The sequence below is a fragment of the Cibotium barometz genome, chromosome 57 (genome assembly GCF_041138505.1).
Source record: "Cibotium barometz isolate CiBa-2024 chromosome 57, ASM4113850v1, whole genome shotgun sequence".
NCBI classification, from domain to species: Eukaryota; Viridiplantae; Streptophyta; class Polypodiopsida; order Cyatheales; family Cibotiaceae; genus Cibotium; species Cibotium barometz.
This window is the reverse complement of record NC_141102.1, coordinates 6,392,094-6,417,293: the sequence shown is the minus strand read 5'-3', so window position 1 is coordinate 6,417,293 and position 25,200 is coordinate 6,392,094. Positions and strand designations below refer to the sequence as shown.

The window sequence follows — 25,200 nt, the reverse complement described above, 5'->3', positions numbered from 1 at the left end:
CATCGGTCTCTTGTGAAATGGGAAGGGTAAGAAGAGGTGCAACACGACGCAGCGTCCCAAACGAAAAAAGCAAAAAGCAAAAAGTCTTTGAATTGGGCGATTCTTTTCTACCATTGGGCGCTTTGAGAAGCCCCCTTCTGGATTGGGCACTCAACAAACTGCCCTTTTCTGAAGCTCAGACACGGAGTGCGCAATCTCTCTTGCATTGAAATCGCCCTTTTAGAGAGCTCGAGAGCTCGAGAGAGAGAGAGAGAGAGAGAGAGAGAGAGGGGTTATTCCTCTATGGAGGCCATTCTGCGCAGCTATGGCGGCACCGGCAGCAGCACGGGCTTGTTAGCTTCTTGCTACTCCTCCCAGCGCGAATCGATGAAGCCCAACTCTGTCGTACAGAAGTGGTTGCACGGCGGTGGCGGTCGTACAAACGATTTTTTGGGTGGTACAAACATTTCGCCCAAATTGCGTGCCCGGAACAAGGCTCAATGGAGATCTGTGACGGGTCTATTCGCTGCTCCATCATCAGCATCATCTGTAGCTGCCTTTGAAGATGGTGTGTTTCCGGCCCACCGTTGTTTCAACAGACTCATTTGCAGGTTTCTAGAAGGATTTCATAAGCTGTTTTGGGCCATTCAGTCTCTAGGTTTAGCTTCAATTTGTAATTTTTTTGGGTTTTAGGTTTATTTTTCATTTTTTGAATTTAGGTTCAAGTTAAATTCCTTTTTTCAATGAAAGATTTATATTCTTAAAGTAAGCTGAATTCTTCATTTCTTTAATGAATTAAAAAAGTTTTATGTTTTATTTTAAAACCAGGTCCTTATTTTATTGATTAATATTTTGAGAAATTAATTAGAGGATGGTTTGGTTTGGGTTTGATCAGGTGCTGCTACCAAGGAAATGATAGGACCATTATCCCCTATGGAGGAAGCTGCAATAGAGAGAACTTTGCCGACCCATTCTGAAGGTGAATCCACAGTCAGTATCACTGTTGTTGGTGCCTCCGGCGATCTCGCCAAGAAAAAAATATTCCCTGCATTATTTGCTCTCTACTATGAGGGATGCCTTCCAAAGGTGTTAATCTATCCATTAATCAGAAGTCTTATTTTGAACCATGCAGTCTCCAGGTGCTGTACATGGATTCATGGGTTAAATCACAAGTAGTCAATGGTTGATTTTATTTGATGAATGTATGTACATATGGATTTGTGTGTGTGTGTGTGAGAGAGAGAGAGAGAGAGAGAGATTGCATCAAATAAAAACTTGACTCCTTGTTGTGCGCATATGTGCACACAGAGACTTACATAAACCCTTTGTTTTGGATCGCCAGCATTTTACTGTCTTTGGCTATGCCCGAAGTAAGATGACAGATGACGAACTTCGGACCATGATTAGTGGAACATTGACTTGCAGGATTGATCAGAGGTATTTTTTTAAAATTCCATGGTTCAGCTATTTTTCTGTTGCTTAGTGATTATTAAGTTAGTGGGGATTGGCATGTGTATCCAGGGAAAATTGTGATGACAAAATGGAGAACTTTTTGAAGCGTTGTTTTTATCAAGCCGGACAGTACAGCTCCGAGGAAGACTTCAAGCAATTGGATGCAAAATTGAAGGTCCATGAGGTATTGATTTCATTGTGTTTTGGCTTCGTTCTTCTCGTTTTTCTCTACAGGCAGTAGAGTGATCCATGCATTTGCAAATGGTTTACAAATGCATGTTGCATGCCAATGCAAATAAGGAAAGCATGTGTTTTGAGGCATGTCACATGCAACTACATTGCATAAATGTAACATGCAACTGGTTTGGTCGTGTAACGCACAACAAGACCTTCTTTATACCTTTATGTTAGTGAGCATGAAGCAATCCACTTTAATCTTTATACACAAGAAGTAAGGCTGAAGAGACAGAGAGAGAGCAAAGATGACACCAGATTGGGTCCCAATATTCCCACTGAAGGGTCCCCTCCCGCAAGCAAGAGTATTTGTGTCATTACTTTGGAGAATCGTTACAATGCAGAGGACTTGCTGAGTATGACTAACAGAGACTGCCAAATGCAAGGACGTTGTAGACTCGACATCTGCTGAACCATCAAGCGGGTTGAAAGCAACTTTGAAGCCACTTCGGTTAGCCTTATGCACACCCAATTCTGCTGAGGGAGATGCACTACTGAAGGCTGAATGCTGAAGCAAACTTCAGGGCTGTGTATGGACCTCTCAGGCTGCCGGTCGGTGGAGATAACCTGTTGTCGGCCATGTGCAAATGCTAATGACCTGCTGGAAAATACCATTAAATGCTATAAATTGCAGGTGCGCTTCCTATTGTTGGCCGATTGCTGTTATGTGTTGCCCATGCTGGGCGATTGTTGTTGTAGGGCCTGAATGGCTGCCGACTGGAGTGACTGCCCCAAGGGCTGGCCGATGGGCTGGACCACATACCTATGCATTTACATGCTTTGTATATACTATATGCACCTAAGGGACTGACTTCACATGCCCTAACCTCAGATGACCTAAATGATTGTTCTCCAAGTGGGTTAAGGGACTGACCCTGACACCTAAGGCTTGGAGATTGACCAATGTAGAGCTCATGCTTGACATGTCCTAAATTGGGGTTCACGACGTACGACAAATATCCCTAAAAAGGTATTGATTTCTATATACGTCTAGCACTATTGATGAGCCAGTGTGTCACACTGCACCTCAGTGTATGGTGCATGCGACAATAGATTTATGCACAGTACATTCTTGAAAGAGGCTGCCGTGCAATGGTATGTAAAATATGCAGGTTGCAAGGATGTGGCATACATGTTGTCTTCTGAGTGCATGCACATTGCAAAGTCATGCATGGCTGCATGTATCCCTCTGGGTGGAATCTGGGTGCCCTTATATTCAGAGTGGGGGACAGCATGCAAGGTCCTGTGGATTGCGTGATCATGTAACATTGACATCAAGAAGTCTGCAGGCTGCATGATTGCATATAAGGCCTGGCACGTGCTTGTTGGCATGCAAGTGCATGTTTGGCAAACATGTGAAAACAGCCTGTTTTTGGGTCGCAATGCCGTTCTCGTGTATGCCAAGACATCTTCGTGTCATGAATGACGTTCCCAAATTTGCATCTCAAGTTGCCAGCCAATGTATCCCAGTGGAGTTCTCAACGGATTCCAATGCAGTTGACATTCAAGTTGGGATTTTTTCTCTTATTCAAGGAATTATCAAAAGTTCAAAGCTATATTCAGTTTTGAATGCATTTGATGCTAGTCTTGGCATTCTCTCTACACAAATGGATAATTATCCTATGTAGTTCTTGAAAATTACAAAAAAAATACATTACATGTCCTTACAAAGAAAGATAAAATGTGTGACGTAGCTGTCAGAATATGCAGCGGAGATGAAGACAAGATCTGAAAAATACTAGAGCAAATGCACAACAAAAAAAACGGAGAGAGAGAGAGAGAGAGAGAGAGAGAGAGAGAGAGAGAGAGAGAGAGAGAGAGAGAGAAGCGTATAACTCTGCTATATACACAAGAAAACCCAAATACTGAATACAAAGTGTGGGGGGCCAAGGGGCCATTTTATATGGCTCCCATCAGCCAGTCAGCTTGTAGAAAAGACAACCGACAGGGGCAAAACTGTCCACGACCTGCTCCAATCATAGTCATGTTGGGGTAAAGGCGTTATGCCCACCCTTATAGTGTGTACAAGCCCATAAGTTATAGTACATAGTACACTTAGTACTTTTAATGTACTAAGTGCACTATGTGTACTAGTGCAATATACATGTGTGATAGGGGAGTCACACACTCATGCTTTTCATGAGTTGACTTATCCCCACAACTCTCTCTCTCTCTCTCTCCCTTGCTTCTCTGTGTATGTCTCCCACATAACTCTTAACCCTAATTCAGTTTCTCCCCATCAACTGGTATCAGAGCATAGGTTGCTGTTTTGATCCTCTTCCTTCTCCCTAGAGCCGTCAATTTTTTTTTTTTGCTGCCCTGCACTGGAGGTGTCTGAAGCGAAGGCCACAGGAGGAAAACCTGCAGTTGGCTAACCTTAATTGTTGCAAGCAGCACGTCGACCTCAAACGTGTAGAAGGCACTGCGAAGCAAATCCAAAGCAACAAGCGATTGACTTCAGGCGTGTAGGCGCTGGGCGTAGAAGGCTCTAGGCGAATACACGGCGCAGGCAAAATACGCATGCGAAGGCAGCAGCACAAAGCGTGGCGTCAAGCGTGGAGGCGAGCGAGTGACGAAAGGCGTATAGTGGCGATTTGATCGGCTGGCGCAGCTTCTGGGCGAGAGGGTAGGCGGGGCTGGCAGGATCATCGGCGTACGTGAAGACGTGCTCGTTTTCCACCACGCTAATTAGCACGTCTTCACGCAGAAGCACGACGGCAGCAGCACTCCATTCCGGCGCCACCGTCAGTGTCTTCTTAGCCACCGCGGCCACCACCCTCTTCACAGCCGCCTGTAGATTCTCTTCCAGATGCCGCAAATCCACCGCCTGGCACAGCCCCACTACGTAGGTGGCGCTCATCAGCTTCAGCACCTCGACGGCCTCCGCCGTCTTCCGTGCCGATATCAGCCCCAGCGAGTTCACGTCCTGGTTGTGCTGCTCCGCACCATATGTAGATAGGCGAATCAACTTACGCTTCTGTGTATAGAAGCTCCAACCAGCTGCAGTTCATCTGCACACATTTTCAGTAGCATCAGCATCAAGCATCAGCACCAAATTCGCCTGCAAATCAGAAAAATCAAAAATTTCAGAGGTATTTGCCTTCAATTTTTTGCGAATTTCTTATCAATTCAAGCAATTGAGCAGGTACAGGTGCCCAATTGCTCAATTTTTGAGCAAAATTGGCAAAATTGGGTGACATTGGTCACAATCAGGATAAATTTGCAGGAAATTGGATGTCCAAATTTGGGGCTTTTGATGTAATTGTGCAATTAAGCACTCATACATGCTGTATGATGTGAAAAATCGCACATTTGGGCAAAATTGCAGCAAATTGCAGTGCAAATCAAGGGGCTTTTGTGCCGATTTGGTTGATTTGCATGCAGGCAATCGCATTTGATGCTGTGGATAATGTGTTGATGCCTTACAAGCACTCAATGTGCCTGTAAATCAAGGGGCTTTCATGTATTTGATGTATATGTGGCCAGGGGGAAGCATCGTGAACACTCTGGATGCCTTCATGTGCGTCAATGTACCATGTATGATCAGAAATTGATCTCAAATCAAGGGGCTTTTCAAGTTTGTATGCTTGTTGAGCTTGGCAAAGCAGCAGGCAAGACATTTATGCCTTGAATCCTCAAAAATCAGCTTGCAGTCAAGGGGCTTTTGCCCAATTTCTGTTCGGAACTGTTGTATGCAGTGTTCGGGACTGTTAAAGTCTGATTTTCACTCATTTGGACAGCCAGGAGAGCATTTATTGCTACTGTACCTGCTGGTACAGATTTGGCACAGCTTTGTGCATGTTTTGGCATGGCTGTACACTGTTTTGAGTGACCAAAAGGTTCAATTTCAGCTGCTAAACTTGCCGGTACAGGTTTGGTACATCATTGGTGAGCACTTAGTACTGCTGTACAGTACTTTGAAAGGGCAAAAGAGCACATTTAAGGTGCTGTCCAAAATCTGCAGCAACCAGATTTTGGTGTTTTCATCACAAAAAGTGGGAGAAAAGTTGCATTCTTGCTTCCGCAGTGGGAGATAAAGCTTGGGAGAACATTTGTGAGCACTTTGTGTGCGCTGGGTGCAGTGTTTGCACATTTGCAGGGAGTCAGGCATTAAAGGTTGCATATTGCTATGGCAACCACAGGTGAGAGCTCTTCATTGCTTCACATCAAGAAGCTTGAAGGCTCGCATAACTATGATATTTGGCAAACCCAGTGCTACAATGTGTTGCTCCAGAAAAAGCAGCACAAGCCTATCAAAGAAAGGGGTGTGATGCCCGCTTCTCTTACAGCTGAAGAGTGGGAAGATATGGATGAGCTGGCAAGATCTACTATCATGTTGTCTGTGTCAGACTCATTACTTTTCAGCATTCGTGAAGAGAAGACAGCTTGGGGAATGTGGCAGAGATTGCAGGACTTGTATGCCCAACAAAGTGCCTCAAGCAAAGTGTATTGGTTGAAGAAACTCATAGGCCTTCAGATGAAGGAAGGGGCTTCTATGACAGCCCATCTCAATGAGTTTAATGGTATTGTCAGCCAAGTCATTAATCAAAAGTTGGCAATGGACGATGAGTTCAAAGCCACTTTTTTGTTATGCACTTTGCCAGAGAGTTGGGACACATTTAGGACAGCCACTAGCAATTCGAATGCTATGCTGTCATATGCAGATGTTGAGGGTGCTCTTCTTCAAGAAGAGATGAACAGGAAGAACAACTCTGTTGGAAAGTCCAATGCAATGAATGCACGTGGGAGATCCCAGCAAAGGGGGAAAAGCCAAGAAAGGGGAAGGAGCAAGTCTCGCTTCAAAAAGGATTTGGAATGCCATTATTGTGGCAAGAAGGGACACATTAAAAAGCAATGCTACAAATGGAAAAATGATCAAAAAGAAAAGGGAAAAGGCAAAGACAAAGAGAAGGATGAAGCCAAAGATGTAAAGCCAAAGGGCAAAAGTGGAGTCAAGATTGAAGAAATCAATGTGTCACATGCAGGTGGCAGTGAGGATGAGGTCCTCTTTACGTCTTCACTTGATGCCCATTCACTTCTTACAGGTGGTCATGGTATGCACTCATGGATCATTGATTCAGGTGCCTCCTTTCATGTCACAGGTTGCAGAGACTTGTTTGTCAGGTATACTGCTGGCAATGAAGGAGTGGTTTATTTGGGTGATAACCATGCATGCAAAATTCTTGGCAGAGGTGATGTGAGGCTTGTATTTTCAGATGGCTCACAGCTTATGCTCCATGATGTCAGGCATGTGCCTGAGATCAAGAAGAATCTGCTTTCTACTGGACAGCTTGATGATGCTGATTATGTTACCACATTTGGTAGTGGAAAGTGGAAGATTAGTAAGGGCTCACTGGTTGTTGCCAGAGGCTCTAAGGTGGACACTCTTTACTTTATGCATGCAGGTGTTTGTCACCATGCTAATGTAAATGCAACCGAGCTGCCGGAAATTTCTATGTGGCATTGCCGGTTGGGACACATGAGTGTCAAGGGAATGGAGCAATTGTCTCGTTTGGGTTACTTGCCTTCTCTAAAGTTTTCAAGTTTTCAGTTTTGTGAGCATTGTATATATGGTAGGCAACTACAGTGCCCCCACAAGAAAGCTCTTGGACAGAAAGATGCTCAGTTAGAGCTTGTGCATACAGATGTATGTGAGATGCCTCAGCTTTCTTTGGGAGGGGCAAAATATTTTGTGTCTTTCATTGATGATGCCACACGCAAGGTGTGGGTCTATCCTCTTCGTTTGAAGAGTGATACATTCTCAGTGTTTGAGAAGTTTGTTGCTCTTGTTGAGAATCAAACTGGCAAAACACTGAAGGCTTTGCGTTCCGACAATGGTGGAGAGTACATGTCCAAACAGTTTCAGGACTTTTGTGATGCTAAAGGCATCAAGAGGGAGCTCTCTACTCCTTATGATCCTCCACAAAACGGGACAGCAGAGAGGATGAACAGGACCATTCAGGAGAAGGTCCGTTCTATGTTGTCACATGCTGCATTACCTCATGGTTTTTGGGCTGAAGCTGTTATGACAGCCGTTCACCTTATAAACAGGTCACCTAACACGAGGCTTGGTGGGAAAGTGCCAGAAGAAGTATGGACAGGGAAGCCTCCGTCATACAAGCACTTGAGAGTGTTTGGTTGCGTTGCGTACGTGCACATACGCAGGGAAATGCGCACCAAACTTGATCCTAAGTCTCATAAATGCATATTCCTAGGATATGGTGACAGAGGTGAAATGGGGTATAGACTTTGGGATCCCATGAATAGAAAGATTATACGCAGCAATGATGTCATTTTTGATGAAACATGCATGTATAAGGAGCCTGCAAGGCAACATGAGCCTGGCAGAGTCATCTTTGATGATGATGGACATCATGGACAACAACAAAGGGCTGTAAATCAGCCATTACAGCAGGAAAACCAGCCCTTAAATGGTGCTGAAAATGGTCCAAATGGACAGCCAGAGATGGCAGAAGATATCCCTATGGATATACCACAGTTAGAGGATATACCGGGCATGATTTTTCAGCCTTATGGCATGGAACAGGAGCCACCAATGGGTGATATGCAGGCTGGACAGCAACCTGCAAATGATGGTCATTGGGTAAGGAGGTCCACAAGACCCTCCAGAGCCCCTGACAGGTTTGTTCCAGGGGTTGACTACTTGATGCTCACTGACTGTGGGGAGCCCTCATGTTATAAGGAGGCTTTACAGAGGGCAGACAAAGCTCTATGGGAGCGTGCCATGAAGTCAGAGATGGATTCTCTGCATAAAAATGAAACATGGAAGTTGGTGCATTTGCCTGCAGGCAAGAAGGTTTTGCCATGCAAGTGGGTTTACAGGCTCAAAGTTGCACCAGATGCAAAGCCAAGATACAAAGCCAGGTTAGTGGCTAAGGGCTTTAAGCAGGAATATGGTGTGGACTTTGATGAGATCTTCTCTCCAGTGGTCAAAATGACCACACTTAGAGCTGTGTTAGCTTTGGTTGCACATGATGATCTGGACTTGATTCAGATGGATGTGAAGACTGCTTTTCTTCACGGTGATCTCCATGAGGAGATATATATGCAGCAGCCAGAGGGTTATGCAGTAAGTGGAAAGGAGAAGCTTGTATGCAAGCTGAAAAAGAGTCTTTATGGGCTCAAACAGGCACCAAGAGAATGGTATCATAAATTTGATACATTCATGAAATCACAGAAATTCAGGAGAAGTGACATAGATCACTGCTTGTACACCAAGAAAGCTTTGGATGGCAGTCTATTGATTCTCATTTTGTATGTTGATGATATGTTGATTGCCGGGAAATCTCGTAAAGAGATGGATGCTTTGAAGAAGAGGCTGCATGAAACCTTTGATATGAAGGATTTGGGTGATGCAAATCACATCTTGGGTATGCGGATACTTCGGGACAGAAATCAGCATGTGTTGTATTTGTCTCAGAAGGAATACATTGGCAAAGTCTTGCAGAGGTTCAATATGGACGGGGGGAAGAAAGCTAGTACTCCTTGCCTCCATATGTGAAACTCACTGCTATGGACAGCCCACAGTCAGATAGAGACAGGGCTGATATGGCCAAGATTCCGTATGCTTCAGCTTGTGGCAGTCTCATGTATGCCATGGTTGCTACTAGGCCGGACATTGCATTTGCAGTGGGAGTGGTTTCTAGATACATGGCCAACCCTGGCAAGAAGCATTGGGAAGCAGTGAAAGGTGTCATGAGATACCTGAAGGGCACACAAGATTTGTGCATTTGCTTTGGCAAACAGGATGCATTAGTGCATGGTTACACGGATTCGGATTATGCCGGTCATCCAGATAACCGGAAGTCTACTACCGGTTATGTGTTTACATTCACAGGAGGTGCTGTGTCATGGATATCCAGGATGCAGAAGTGCACAGCCTTATCTACTACAGAGGCCGAGTATATTGCAGCCACAGAGGCTTGCAAGGAGGCATTATGGCTATCTCGGTTAGTGGTTGATTTGGGTTATACAGGGGATATTCCATTGTTGCATTGTGACAGTCAGAGTGCCATTCAGTTGGCAAAGAACCCTGTCTTTCATGCAAAGACGAAGCATGTGGATGTGAAGTATCACTTCATCAGAGAGGTGATAGAGAACAAGCAAATTCAGCTTGTTAAGATTCATACGGATGACAACCCGGCTGATCTGCTGACGAAGAGTTTGCCTCCGGAGCGGTTTGCTCATTGCAGACACTTGATGGGCATTGGATGAGGCCATTTTCAGCCTTGATATGGCCTTGTATATTATCATGTACATGCTGATTTTTTCTTTTCCTTTACTTAAGGGCACTTTGCCTTTAAGTGGGAGGTTGTTGGGGTAAAGGCGTTATGCCCACCCTTATAGTGTGTACAAGCCCATAAGTTATAGTACATAGTACACTTAGTACTTTTAATGTACTAAGTGCACTATGTGTACTAGTGCAATATACATGTGTGATAGGGGAGTCACACACTCATGCTTTTCATGAGTTGACTTATCCCCACAACTCTCTCTCTCTCTCTCTCCCTTGCTTCTCTGTGTATGTCTCCCACATAACTCTTAACCCTAATTCAGTTTCTCCCCATCAAGTCACAGGGAATGGGCATTTTTAGACTTTGGAATGTTGGGGATGGTAGCATCTTCCCGTTCCCATTCCCGTCCCATGTCACTCTATAGTCACAGGGAATGGCCATTCTCAATCTTTTCCGTCCCCGTTCCCCGTCCCCATTTCGCGTCCCATGTGACTATGGCTCCAACTCCAATCAGCCAGTAACTCCAAGTCGGCCGGCACATAGGGAAAGTTGGGGAGTAGCAGGGTCAGTCGGCCAGTAACTAGACCAGCCAACAAGTACAGGACAGCCTCCCACACCTAGAAAAATAGGAAAAAATATGGAGAGGGGAAAAATGAGAAAACACCTAAATCGGGCGGGCACACCCACAACAGAGGCCCTGGTGTAAATATACAGACAAGAGATGACTGCTAACACCCCCTCTTAGCTCTTGGATGTGGAACCAACCCCAGTGAGTTGGAGTGCCGTTGGAGCATAGCTTGAGGTAGAGACTTTGTGAAGAGGTCCGCCGCATTGTCCTTCGAACAATAAAGAAGCAAGATGTCACTAGCCAAGATCTTCTCACGAACCAAGTGATTGTGTATCTCTATGTGCTTGGTTTGGGCATGGAAGACCGGGTTCTGAGCAATAGCTATACAGCTCTGGTTATCGCACTGGATGACTGTGGGCTCCTTCTGTGGAAAACCAATCTCGCCAAGTAACCTCCGCAGCCACACAAACTCGCAAGCAGCACCACAAGTAGCCAGGTACTCTGCCTTTGTCGATGACAAGGCAATAGTTGGCTGCCTCTCGCTGCTTCATGAAACCGCTCCTGAGCCGAGGGAAAAACTGTAGCAAGATTCGCAATCCTGTGTCCCAATGAGACTTCAATGGCGTCTACATGAATGAGCTCAACAACCCCACAGAAAAGCTCAACTCCAATCTGGTGTTCAGCAACTAGATCAATGAACCAACCAGCTTTCGGTACAAAGAGGCATCAACTAGCTCACAAGGATCATTCACTGTCAGCTTCGTGTTCGGGTCCATCGGCGACGTAATAGGCTTGCAGTTCTCCATCCCAAAGGCCTCAAGCAACTCATGAACATACTGCTGCTGAGAGACAAAAAACCCCCTCTGGGTCTGCCAGATCTTCAATCCAAAGAAGAAGTGGAGTAAGCCTAAGTCGATCATCTCAAACTCCTTTGACAAGGTAGTCTTCGTCACTCTAATGTGCTTCACATGACCGTCGGTGAGAATGAGATCATCCACAGAAAGGATGATTAACGTAAGCATGCCGTGTTCCCGAAAGAGATACAGGTTGGGATCTGCAACCGATCTCAGGAATCAATCTTCTGATTCCAAGCCCTAGGAGCCTGTTTAAGATCATACAAGGCCTTCCTTAACTTGTAAACCATCCCTTCTGATCCTGGAACCACAAAGCTTGGAGACTCCTCATCATACTTCTTCTCCTGCAGGTCACCATTAAGGAATGCAGATTTGACATCCATCTGATACACGGGCCACCGTTGAGAAGAAGCAAGGGCAAGAAAGGTCTGAATCGTGGTCATCCTTGCTGTCGGTGCAAAGGTATCCTCATAGTCGATGCCTGGCCGTTGAGCATAGCCTTTAGCCACAAGTCTGGCTTTGTGTTTGTCCACCGACCCATCTGATGTCAGACGCATATTTGCTCTTAAAGACCCACTTGACACCAATGACTAACCGTTTTGACGGCCTCGGTACCAACTCCCAAGTGTTGTTCTTCTCGATGGCATCCAGTTCCACCTCCATGGCTTTCCTCCAAGTATCGTGTGCAAGGGCTTCCTTGACGGAAGTAGGCTCTTTGTCCTGCATGATACGAGACATCAAAGCATAGTTTACTTGTAAAAGCTCGTTGAATGACTTTTATCACGGACTCTGTGCGATCTTCGAGGTCCGTCCTCTGTGGTCCATTTGGAGGGAAGCTCCGTGACACCCGACTCCCGAAGGGCGTCCACTAACCACCTGGGTATTCGAACAGAACGTGGATCCTCCTGCTGTTGCGGGGGCTCAACTCCAGCTGCGGGCTCAACCTCCTGAACTGACTGAGGTTGTCCAGCTAGAACAATGGACTGGTAATCATCATCAGAATCCTGTGGGTCTCCAAGAAGTGGCGGCTCATCAACAGTGGAAACCGGAACATGCTCATCAAAGACCACATCCTTGCTGACAATAATCTCGTTCCTCTCTGGATCAAATAACATGTATCCCTTGGAACGAGAGTTATATTCCACAAATATAAGCTTTTGGGACTTAAGAGTCGAGCTTCCTCCTCTGCTTCTTCGGAATGTGAACATACGCATCGCTCCCAAACACACGGAAATGGGAGACATTAGGTCTCCGGTCTCCTGCCAAAATATGCCTCAAAGGGAGTCGTGTTCGGTACTGAAGTCGTCGGAGACCGGTTGAGGATTTGGACGGCCGTAGCCATAGCCTCTCCCCAAAGTGGACGAGGAAGATCATGATGCTCCAGCATTGTCCTCGCCATCTCCACCACAGTCCTGTTCTTTCGTTCCACCACTACATTCTCTGATGGCGAACTTGTATTGGCCAGTTCCCTCTTGAGGCCATGTTTTGCACAAAATCTCACGAAAGCATTAGAAGAAAATTCACCTCCTTTGTCAGCGTGGAGAGTCTTCACCTGCAATCCAGACTCTTTCTCCACCTTCACATGCCACTCCTTGAACTGAGCAAAAGCTTGGTTCTTCTGAGAAAAGAAATAGACCCATGTGAATCTGGAACAATCATCAACCAGCAGCATGAAGTATAGAGAACCTCCCAAGGATGCTGTCTACATAGGTCCACACAAGTTAGCATGTACCAACTCCAGTGGTTTTGAAGTCCGCCTGGAAGCCTGCATCGGAAAGGATTTCCTGTGTTGCTTACCATGTATGCAAGAACTGCAGCGTCCTTGCCTGCTGCCAACATTTAGCAAGCCAACCACCATCTGGGCCCGGAAAGCTCGCTGCAGCGCATCCACATTTAAGTGGTCAAACCGAAAGTGCCACAAGTCACCAATCTGAGAACCTGTCACAGAGGAGAGTGTGGAGAGCTTGTATATACCATTCTCCACACCGCCTTCCCAAACAACCTGGCCAGTCTTGCGGTCCCTTAGAGCAACAGAATGCTCCTCAAACTCCACCCGGAAGCCAGTCTTGCGTACCTCATGCACTGACAATAGATGAAAACCAAGTGTTGGGACGTAAAGAATTGCCAGAATATGCAGTGGAAATGAAGACAAAATCTGAGAACACGAGCAAGTGTGCACTGCATAAAAATACAGCAACAGAGAAGGAGAGAGAGAGAGAGAGGTGTGTAACTTTGCTATATATACACAAGAAAATCCCGATGAAAGTGTGGGGGGCCAAGGGAGAGAAAAACTGTCCACGACCTGCATAGCAGCAGTCGGCCAGGACAGAGCAGTCGGTCGTGAGAAACTCCAGCAGTCGGCCAGCACACAGAAGTAGCCGACATGCACAGGAAAGCCTCCCACACCTGGAAAAATAGGGAAAAATATGGAGAATGGGAAAAAATGAGAAAACACCTAAATCGGGCGGGCACACCCACAATAGAGGCCCTGGTGTAAATATACAGACAGCAGATGACTGCTAACACCCCCTCTCAGCTCCTGGATGTGGAACCAACCCCAGTGAGCTGGAGTGCCACTAGAGCATAGCCTGAGGTAGAGACTTCATGAAGAGGTCCGTCGCATTGTCCTTCGTCGAACAATAATGAAGCAAGATGTCACCAGCCAAGATCTTCTCACGAACAAAGTGATATTGTATCTCTATGTGCTTGGTCCGGGCATGGAAGACCGGGTTCCGAGCAATAGCTATACAGCTCTGGTTGTCGCACTGGATGACTGACTGTGGGCTTCTTATGTGGAAACCCAATCTCGCCAAGCAACCTCCGCAGCCACACAACCTCGCAAGCAGCACTACAAGCAGCCCGGTACTCTGCCTCTGTCGATGATAAGGCAATAGTTGGCTGCCTCTTACTGCTCCATGAAACCGCTCCTTAGCCGAGGGCAAAACTGTAGCCTGATGTGGATCTCATCGTGTCTAGATCATAGTAACATGAAACGTTTCGGCCGTTTCGAAGGTTTTGTTTCGTTTCGTTTCGTCTGTTTTGGTCGAAACACAAAGGTTTCGAAATGACACTTCTTATATACACATACCAAATTTATAACATAGCCAACAGAAAGATAAAGATGCATTTTTTGGGACTAGTGGGTATGAAATTCATGATTATGGGAGTAGGTTTTTTGGTATTTTCAAAATTTGGGCGAGAAAAGGAGACAAAGAGAGGAGGAAAGAAACAAGTTGGAAGGGAAGAGGGAGGTGAGAAGAAAAGGAGAGAAAGTTGGAAGACAAGAAACGGAGAGAAAGAGGAGGAGGAAAGAGGAGGGGTGGACTGGAGGAGAAGAGAGAAAGAGGAAAAAGGAAGAGGAAGAGGAAGAGGAGGCGTGGAGGAGAAGAAGTGAAGGAGCGAAAAGGAGGAGTGGACGAGGAGAAGAGGTGGTGCAACAGGTTGCGGCCGAGAAGAAGCGTCGGATGCGTGAAGTGGCAAATGGGCAGCAAACAAGGATGGAAACGACGGTAAAAATCGCATTTGCAAAAAAAAAAAAAAAACGTTTCGCTCGTTTTTTTGACCTCACTTTACATTTGGATGAAACATCGTTTCGATGGGCAAGTTTCGTTTTGTTTCGAAGCCAGAAAAACGTTTCATGCCGTTTTGAGAGGGCAACACGGGTTTTTATGTTACCATGGTCTGGATCTCCTTCCCAATCTGAGGCACTTTATCCTTGGAGTTTGACTCCATCCATCAATCCTCCTCCTGTGTAGAAAAGTCCAAGATCCTTCGTCCCCTGCAGATACCGCAAGATCCGCAATCTTGCGTCCCAATGAGACTTCAACGGCGTCTGCATGAATGAGCTCAACAGCCCCACAGAAAAGCTCAAGTCCAATCTGGTGTTCAGCAACCAGATCAATGAACCAACCAGCTTCCAATATAGAGAGGCATCAACTGGCTCACAAGGATCATTCATTGTCAGCTTTGTGTTCGGGTCCATCGGCGACGTAATAGGCTTGGAGGTCTCCGTCCCAAAGGCCTCAAGCAACTCATGAACATACTGTTGCTGGGAGACAAAAAACTCCCTCTGGGTTTGCCAGATCTCCAATCCCAAAAAGAAGTGGAGTAAGCCTAAGTCGGTAATCTCAAACTCCTTTGACAAGGCAGCCTTTGTCACTCCAATGTGCTCCACATGACCGCCGGTGAGAATGAGATCATCCACATAAAGGATGATTAACGTAACCATGTCGCGTTCCCGAAAGAGATACAGGTTTGGATCTGCAACTGATCTCTGAAATCCAGCCCGGATAAAGAAGGAATCAATCTTCTGATTCCAAGCCCTAGGAGCCTGTTTAAGACCATACAAGGCCTTCCTTAACTTGTAAACCATCCCTTCTGATCCTGGAACCACAAAGCCTGGAGGCTTCTCAACATACACCTCGTCCTGCAGGTCACCATTAAGGAACGCAGATTTGACATCCATCTGATACACAGGCCATCTCTGAGAAGAAGCAAGGAATGGTCCGAATCGTGGTCATTCTCACTGTCGGTGCAAAGGTATCCTCATAGTCGATGCCTGGCCGTTGAGTATAATCCTTAGCCACGAGTTTGGCTTTGTGTTTGTCCACCGACCCATCTGATGGATATTTGGTCTTAAAGACTCATTTGACACCAATGACTGACTGTTTTGACGGCCTCGGTACCAACTCCCAAAGGTCAAAGAGAAGAAATGGCTGGACTCAACAACTCGAGAGGAAAAAGCATTCTTCACGCGAGGAGGATTCTCACGACACTTCCTCCAATAGTGGCCTTTCTCGCCACAATCATTGCAGGTCCTGTTGGCCTTCAGTTTCTCTCGGTCTGAGTTGGGCTTCTTCTCAGAAGACTTCTCTCCGATGAAGCCTTCCCTTTGCCCTTGTTGTTGTTATTCCGTCCTTTCGACCGTTGGCCAGTTAAGGCCTCCGAACTTCCACCCTGTGTAGGGTTCGTGAATCTTTCCTCCTGGTCCAAGACCATGGGCACAAGCTCCTCCCATGTGATGGTACTGAGCCTGCCACTGGTAATCAAAGAAGAGTAAAATGCTGAGTACTGAGAGGGCAAATGCGATACCAACGTTATGGCCATATCCTCTGATGATATCTCTTTCCCAGCCTGGAGAACTTCCTGTTGAAGAGCCTGCAGCTTGTTGATGTGCTCCCGCATCGTCGACGACTTTGCAGGATTCATCACCCGCATCTGAACTTCCAAGGAGATCCTCTTCATGGGTGATACCCTGTTGTAGAGAGAAGCCAAATGTTGGCAAATACCTCTGGCCAGCGTCATATGCTTGATATGATTGATTACCTGTGGTGTGCAATTGAGGAAAATGAAAGAACGGACTCTGGCATTGACATGATCCCATAACTGTGCCTGAGCCTCACGTTCCTTCTGAATCGAGGGTAACTCCCCTTCCTCTAACTCCGGCCGTGGAAGCTCAACAACAATGAAATCAGCAAGGTCGTAAGACTCCAAAACAAATTCCATTACTTTCCATATGCCGTAGTTGTTCCCGTCCAACTGACGGTCCACTAGAAATGTGGGGAGTGTTGGGATCTTCACGTGCTTCTCAGCCATCTCAAGTAAATCTGCCATTGCGGGGGTGTAATTGAAAAGGGAGGGTGGTGGGAAAAATGAGGAACGAAACCTGCAAGTGGCTGTCCAGCAAATCAGCCCGCCTTCCGCTTGCTTCTCCTCTTCCCGTACGGCCCAAAACAGTCCTCCAATCAGCAACAAAACAGCCCCCCTCTTGCTCACACAGTTCCCAAGATCTTCCAAGAGCCTAAAGCTCTGATACCATGTCAGAACATGCAGCGGAGATGAAGACAAGATCTGAAAAATACTAGAGCAAGTGCACAGCAGAAAAACAGAGAGAGAGAGAGAGAGAGAGAGAGAGAGAGAGAGAGAGAGAGAAGCGTATAACTCTGCTATATACCCAAGAAAACCCGAATACTGAATACAAAGTGTGGGGGGCCAAGGAGCCATTTTATATGGCATGGCCCCCATCAGCCAGTCGGCCCGTAGAAAAGACAGCCGACGGGCAAAACTGTCCACAACCTGCTCCAACTCCAGTCGGCCAGTAACTCCAAGTCGGCCATCACACAGGGAAAGTTGGGGAGCAGCAGGGTTAGTCGGCCAGTATTTGGACCAGCCAATAAGTACAGGACAGCCTCCCACACCTGGCAAAATAGGGAAAAATATGGAGAGTGGGGAAAAATGAGAAAACACCTAAATCGGACGGGCACACCCACAACAGAGGCCCTGGTGTAAATATACACAGGAGACGACTGCTAACAGTAGCATGATGGTGCAAGGTTGGGATATGTTTGCATTTTCATTATTTACCATTTTCAAATTGTTGGGAGGGCTGATGTTTTCATTATGTTGGGACATTTGGCCGCTATGATGCTTTCACTTGCAGTTGTGGCATGCATGTCGGCATGCTAGTGCATGCAAAGCCATACATGGCTGCATGTATCCCAATGGGTGGATGCAAGGACATAACGAGCATATGTAATTACATATAAAGTTGGAGACATCATGCAAAGTCTTTTTTGTAGAAATGTATGGTTATGCAATAAATCCATGGTGACGTTAAAAGCATGCAGACTACATGATTGCATAGAAGGGCCTGCATGGGCATTTTGGCATGCAACAGGTAAGAGATGGGTGAAAAGTGCATGCCTAGTTTATAATTGTTCTGATTATGTGATTTAAAAATCTGCACAGGGAGGGAGGCTTGCCAATAGGCTGTTCTACTTGTCCATCCCGCCCAATATCTTCATTGATGTTGCAAGGTGTGCTAGCCGTGCTTCATCCTCAGCAAAAGGCTGGACTCGTGTTATAGTAGAGAAGCCTTTCGGAAGGGATTCCGAGTCATCTGCAGAGCTCACGAAAGGCTTGAAGCGGTTTCTCACAGAAGAACAGATTTACAGGTCATTATTTTTAATGAATGGGGGTGCACCTTAGACCTTGGACAGTTATCTAAAGATTGCATCTGTATGCTGTAGGATTGACCACTACTTGGGGAAGGAGCTGGTCGAGAATTTGTCTGTCCTGCGGTTCTCTAACCTTGTATTTGAGCCTTTATGGTCCCGGCAATACATAAGAAACGTCCAGTTTCTATTTTCTGAAGATTTTGGGACTGAAGGCCGAGGAGGGTATGCGATCACAAGCTTCTGACTTGCTCCGCTGTTAAGATGGTGGCTTTCTTTGTAACATGCATATAAAATTCGTGCAGGTATTTTGATAACTACGGTATCATACGTGATATCATGCAGAACCACTTGTTGCAGATCTTGGCTCTTTTTGCCATGGAGCCACCTGTTAGTCTAGATGCAGAAGATATTAGGAATGAGAAGGTATGTATTAACATGGTGCTTTGCTAAGTAGGGTGGTTTCAGATGGAGGCCTGGGTGGCACCTGGATGCCATCCTGAGCCCTCCTGGACGACATGTACTCTGTAGAATTTTCTACTTTCGTGGGTTGTAGCTGGGCGGAAAGGAACTTTGTGTAGCAACCCTCAATGATACACAACTTCTAGTTGTTGCTAGGCTCACCTTGTCCTTTTTGCAGGTAAAGGTTCTTCGGTCAATGAGAATTTTGCACTTGGAAGATGTTGTGATCGGACAGTACAAGAGCCATGTAAGGGGTGGGGTTAAGTATCCTGGATACACGGATGATAAGACGGTTCCTTCTAACAGCATCACTCCTACCTTTGCGGCAGCGGCTTTGTTTATTGACAATGCTCGATGGGACGGTGTACCTTTCCTCATGAAAGCAGGAAAAGCTTTACACAATCGAAGGTACAAGATTCGGTCTGAAAATATGCTTATACATAATCGTACATGCATGCACAATGCATACTGATACCGAACTACATACCATACATATATACCTACATGCCATACCATACCCTACATACACATGCATACCATTCCAACAAACCATACCATACCACACATATCTTTGATACATGCATGCATGCAATGTGCATACTTACATGCATATGCACGTACATGTACTTATGTACATCTCACCATCTTGTCATTCTAATAAATTTATTTAAAGAAAGTTTGTATACAACGAAAGCTGTTTACTACACCATCAGCATTTGTTTGTTTTTCAGGGCGGAGATCAGGGTTCAGTTCCGACATGTACCTGGGAATTTGTACAAAAGGAGTTTTGGAACGGACTTGGACCAGGCCACTAATGAGCTTGTGATACGTGTTCAGCCGGACGAAGCCATCTATCTGAAGATCAATAATAAGATACCAGGGTTGGGCATGAGATTGGATCGAAGTAACCTAAATTTGCATTATGCCGACAGGTAGGCTTAATGTTAAGTTGCAGTTTTGCTTCTGATTTTAACCCTTCATCCTTATTTAATGATTATATGATTATGCAGGCACAGTCTAGAGCTTGATATGCCTAATAGTACTTGCCTGTGGCAGGTACTCAAGAGAGATACCAGATGCATACGAGCGCCTTCTTCTGGATGCAATTGAAGGTGAACGTCGTCTTTTCATTCGAAGTGATGAGCTTGATGCTGCCTGGGCTATTTTTACCCCATTACTGAAGGAACTGGAAACTCGAAAGGTAGCTCCCGAGCTATATCCGTATGGGAGCCGTGGGCCTATTGGAGCACATTATTTGGCAGCCAAGTACAATGTGAGATGGGGGGATATGAATGTAGAAGCAAAAGTCTGAGGAAATTTTTCTACTATGTGATCCTCACACTGCAGTAAGAAGAATGAAGAATGAGTTGATTCTCAATCTATTTTGGTAACTAGTACAGTTGCTGCAAACTCCACTGAGGTTCTTTATGCCATATCCCTTGAGCTAAACGTGAGTTGTGCTCACTATGGTGGGCGGGAGATGGTACAACTTACAGAAGATGTGGGAGATGGTACAACTTACAGAAGATGTAGCAGTTCAAACTATGACAATGATATCGATGCTAAGTTGAGGATGAGGCATGTGTTTTACATGGATATTAGTCACATGCATTAGTCACATGCATTGTGCGAGCTTTAAAGAAGCGAGGCGTAACCTTGATACTTGGAGCTAGGTTGAGGTTCTTTGATTTTGGTAGGCTGGTAAGTATCAGCATCAATTCAAGCTGAGATGGTCAGAATAAATGGTTTGGTATGTGATTGATATGACGGCTTAAAAATATTTTCAAGCATAGCAAGACAATGTATTGATTCTAGTGATGGGTTTTCCTAGTTTCTCTTTGTATAAGAGCAAGGCTTAGTCTTGCATGTGAGGTCATGTTGTTCCAAGGACACTCCAATTTCTAACCCAAAATAAGCGTCTTGAATGCTTGCTACTCTTTAATTTAGAAACTTCTTGTTAGGCTGGACGCATATTTCTGCCCTTGCGACAGGCAGGGCTTGGAAATGTATGTCCAGGAGTATGGAGTCATGACAGTTCCCCCACCACGAGCATCACTTGTGTGTAACCAGCCTTAGTCTTGTCTCTTGCACTTTTGCAAGAGTTCCATGATGTGGATCTTTGTGCTAGGTCTCCCCAACACGATGACATAGATACAAATTTAAAAGCTCCTTCCATTTTTCCATCTTGCTTCCTTACCTTGGCACACTTTTCCTTGCACGCTAGACATCGTACGAGTGCTGCATTCAGTTCAGTTGAATTTTTAAGTGACATCAAAGATGACACTGTAATATGGCCATAAGAAGGTGAGCTCAGAGCATTGTTTAAATATTAACCCAAAAATCAATCCAAAAAAGACGATAGTAGTACCTTTCCATCTATTATGAAGCAACTAGATCATAGGAAGGGAAACCTTGTTGGTTTTATCAAAGAGCCAATTTTCATGGGACTATTTGTTGTTGTCACTTTGGCTCCAAGAGTTTTTGAGTAGTTTCATGTTCTTTGGGGCTTTTGCTACCCTAAAGGATACATTGCAGGGAGGGTAAATTAGCACTTAGCTAACGCTTTTAGGGGATTTGTCCTCAATTGTTCAATTTCAGTACCCAGCCTGTGGATAATATTTGTGTCTTTACGTGGTCAAACATATACTCTGAAATCAGCTTGACTTTATGTTTTTGCTTCTTTATATCGAGAGTTGGTACTGAATTTAATCCCTCTTCGGTAAATTTTACTTTGAGAGGCAGGGGTGATACCATGCAGGAGGCAACTCAACCTTTTTGAAGCAAAAGCATGTAGAGGACCATTGCATGCCAACCTTGAAAAGAAAGCACAAAAAGTCAAGCCACATGGTTTATCATGGTAACTTGACAAGAAAGTTCCATTGCTATCGTGTGATTGAGTGCACAATTTACTAGGGGTTCACTATTGGAGATGTGGGATAGTATAGAAATTGTCATTGGTTGGATGGGAAACCAATCACATTTGATTTGAGATAATAAAATTCACATATCTCCCACCTTAGAGTTGAGATTATAATAATACATTGCTCTAAATATAAATGAAAGTGGGAGCCCATGCTTCTCAAGAATCACGTGGAGCAAGAGGATATTAAGAAATTGGAAAAAATGATCAAGCATCCATCTCAAACTAGTGTCTATAGGAAGCTCTTAGTTTCCATCCGTTGAGATATCGAGCTCAACTAGTGTTATGGACATTGATGTCTCGCTCGGGTGATAGCTTCTGCACTTATGCTATTGGCATGGTTCATGAGATTATGATTGATATGTTGCTAATGGATGACATGCTGTGTGATAACCACATTACTTACTTCGGACACTTTAGAGACTATGTATCAGGCTAAAAATGATGCACAAGTTACTTTTCTCAAAAGGTAATTTAATAATAAGAATGCAAGATAAGGGATCCATGAATGAACACTTAACTAAGTTACATGACTTAAGAGTATAGCTTCTCAATATTGATGAACATAGTTATAACGTCAGCTTATGTAGTTGGGTTTACACTATGGACTGACCATTGTATGTTATAGTAGGAGAATACTTTCTTTATAGTATGTGCTTTTATCTCTTTAGCTTCTTGCTCATAATATGTGACTAGCTATCAAACATTTGTAGTAAGCACGCACTTTTAAGAACTTTTGCACTTACAGTAACTTGCAAACTCTGACAGTCTCACTGTATGTAAACTTGTTATAATGTCTCTGTATGTAAATCAATCTCACACACACACACACACACACACACACACACACATAAGCATCAACACCTATAACACTTAAGTTCTCTACGCACAATGTCCTACCACCAAATTTATGCTATAACTTTTCATCGAACAGTCAAAATCAACACTTTCACATAGTACTTGCAAAAAACTTGCAGAGCTAAAACAAAGCTCTATTAGTCCAAATAGATAGTTAACAAAGTTAATTGTACATAATAGGGTCTTGTTTCTTCACCCAAGAGGACGCCTCAATCTTCTGAGACACTGATTTCCCTGTTTGCATGTTTGCATGTAGCTCTCACAACTACCAAAGGTGTTGCTTCAAAGTTAAAGAGGAAAAGAGATGGAAATACCCTTATTTGTGTACCACTTCCTTGCTTGCCTCCTTAGCTCTCACACAAACCGAAGGTCTGATACCATAAAGAGAACACAAGAAGAAAAAGAGCTTGAGTTTCTTGCAAGCAAACATATAGACATACACAAGCCAGGGAGAGGAAGAGCTTGAGTTTCTTTGCAAGCAAACACACACACACACACACACACACACACACACACACACACACACATACGAGAGCAAGAGACGAGAGAGATGGATGGCTGAATTTTCTTGTATCTTCTTCTCTTCTCTACAATAATTCCCAGGCATGGAAATTCAGGATGCCTAATTTTCTTATGGAAAAAGGATATTGGGAGTTCATCATAGGGGATGAAAAGGAGTCATAGATTGTTGAAGAAAATCCGACTCCGTAGTAAGTGCAGGCATATAAAGCATGGCATAAAAGAGGCAGAAAGGTATTGTATTAGTTGTTTGTCAGTGTGACAGATTCTATGGTTATGCATATAGAGGATGCACAAACACCTAAGGAGGCTTGGGACACCTTGGTGTATAATACAAACACCCAAGCTTGAAAGATATAGCTAAAGCAGGAGGTGCAAGATTTGGGACCAGATTTACTCTAGGTTTTGTTATAGTGTTGAGCTAGAGAATATATTTAGGCTCTAGAGCCCGATAGCTTAGTGCTTGCATATTTTTACGCGGGATGTGATGATATCACATTTTTAATCCCTGACTCCACTGCTTGGTGTGGATACCCCTATAGTTCCTCTTCTCCATGAAGACTGGTGACAACCATATAAAAGTTGTGCAAAGAGCACTTGCACAGGTCCCCCCCTCCCCTTCCGATCTACCTCTGTGCCCCCCCTCACTTTTGAGGAGGCAGACCCGATCGATCTCATCGAGCGAGATATTGCCTTTGCTATTTGTATATTATGCTCTGATTTTGAAGAGGAGAATGATGAGGAGCCAGTGGCCACAATACAAGGCGTTCAAGACGTCTATTCAGACTCGGGAAAACATTTCCAATTTCACAGATTTGGTGTCTATGTTGATTATAGAAGAGAAGAGCTTGGGTGAAGACCAACAGTCTTCACAAAACAAAAACAGTTCAGAGCAACAGGCCTTCTACACAAGTTCAGGAAGAGGACGAGGTAGAGGAGGCCGTGGACGCAGCCAAGGAGGTGGCCGAACAGGTAATCAGAATTATGGCCACAGCAGCAGCAACAACAATAGTCCCAGAATTCACAACAAGAACAACACGCAAGTGGAAGAGGCCTTTGGAGAACTTGGAGCTTCTCTCTCTCTTCAACAATCCTTGGAGATTTCTTCTCAACATACTAAACCAATCGATTAGTTGGGGGCTTCCTTCTAAGATAAAGAAGCAAGCCAAATCTAGAGGTAAGAAGTAATTTCATGGTTTTCATTAATATTCTCAATGATTTCACTTCTCAATCCCTCTCAAGCTTGAGAAGTTTCTATTTAGTTGTTTTTAATGCAAATCAAGCTTTCTCTAAGAGTTTTAATCATTAATCATAAAAAGTTAATCTTTATGCTTAATTAGGATGCTTTTTATGTATACATCTTTCTCTCCCAAAAGAATAGTCATTCTTATGACTAATTCTTAAGCAAACCAATGCTTCTCATTGATAAATTCTTAATTCAAAATCAATCTCAGCTTGTTAAGCTAGAGGTTAAGAAAATAGCTTTTTATGTTTTTATACTAATAAAATTATAGTAAACTTATGATTTAATTCCATAATTTGGATTTAAGTCTAAGGATAGTTATTCTATCATAATTGTATTGCAGAGTCTTATTCTTTTTATAAATATTAAAAATTATCAATAATAGCAGCGAAGCTATGGTAAAATTTGTAGAAATTAATACATAGCTCATTTTTATGCATAATGTGAAAAGAGGACTTCCTACCATATTTTAGGATTGGTCATCGTATGCTAAAAGAATGATTTTCATCACATTCATGGAAAACTAATTTTTAGTGTTTATGCATAAATAATTAATTAAAGAAAAGATAAAATTTTTATAATTTTATTTTATGCCAAAAGAGGATTTCCCATGATAATGGAGATCCATGTAAATGAAAAAAGGGAAATTTTGGTATATTAAAATAATGAATATTTTTATTTAAAGGTAAATTTTAGATAAATTTATTTTATGTATGAGAAAATTTAAATGATGAAAGAGGAATTCCCATGACATTTGGAATTCAATCATTTAAATGGTAAAAGTAGAATTCTTGACATATTTAAAATAATGGATATTTTTATTAAAGAAAAGAGAAATTTTAGATAAATTTATCTTATGATAAAAGAGGAATTCCCATGACATTTGGAATTCAATCATTTAAA

General features: G+C 44.1%; 1 protein-coding gene across 2 annotated transcripts; it reads left to right on the top strand.

The window, feature by feature from the left end:
- Nucleotides 1-160: 160 nt before the first annotated feature.
- On the top strand, nt 161-20,685 carry LOC147606360 (glucose-6-phosphate 1-dehydrogenase 2, chloroplastic-like). 2 transcript variants are annotated; one of them, XM_086792053.1, is made up of 10 exons: nt 161-547; nt 875-1,065; nt 1,322-1,416; nt 1,501-1,615; nt 18,090-18,295; nt 18,371-18,520; nt 18,601-18,721; nt 18,936-19,165; nt 19,489-19,689; nt 19,814-20,685. In XM_086792053.1, exons 1-10 carry the CDS (start codon nt 283-285, stop codon nt 20,067-20,069), a joined length of 1,830 nt encoding a protein of 609 aa, XP_086648179.1. In that variant the 5' UTR covers nt 161-282; the 3' UTR covers nt 20,070-20,685. The 2 variants fall into 2 exon arrangements, with proteins under 2 accessions (XP_086648179.1, XP_086648180.1); XM_086792054.1 differs by having other exon boundaries at nt 161-590.
- Nucleotides 20,686-25,200: the final 4,515 nt, after the last annotated feature.

What these genes read in the sequence shown, in the direction of transcription:
- LOC147606360 (XM_086792053.1), top strand. Translation starts at nt 283, where the DNA reads ATGGAGGCCATTCTGCGCAGCTATGGCGGCACCGGCAGCAGCACGGGC. An exon ending in ACTTGCAGGATTGATCAGAG is followed by an intron (nt 1,417 to 1,500) that starts GTATTTTTTTAA and finishes ATGTGTATCCAG; the next exon opens with GGAAAATTGTGATGACAAAA. An exon ending in CAAAATTGAAGGTCCATGAG is followed by an intron (nt 1,616 to 18,089) that starts GTATTGATTTCA and finishes AAATCTGCACAG; the next exon opens with GGAGGGAGGCTTGCCAATAG.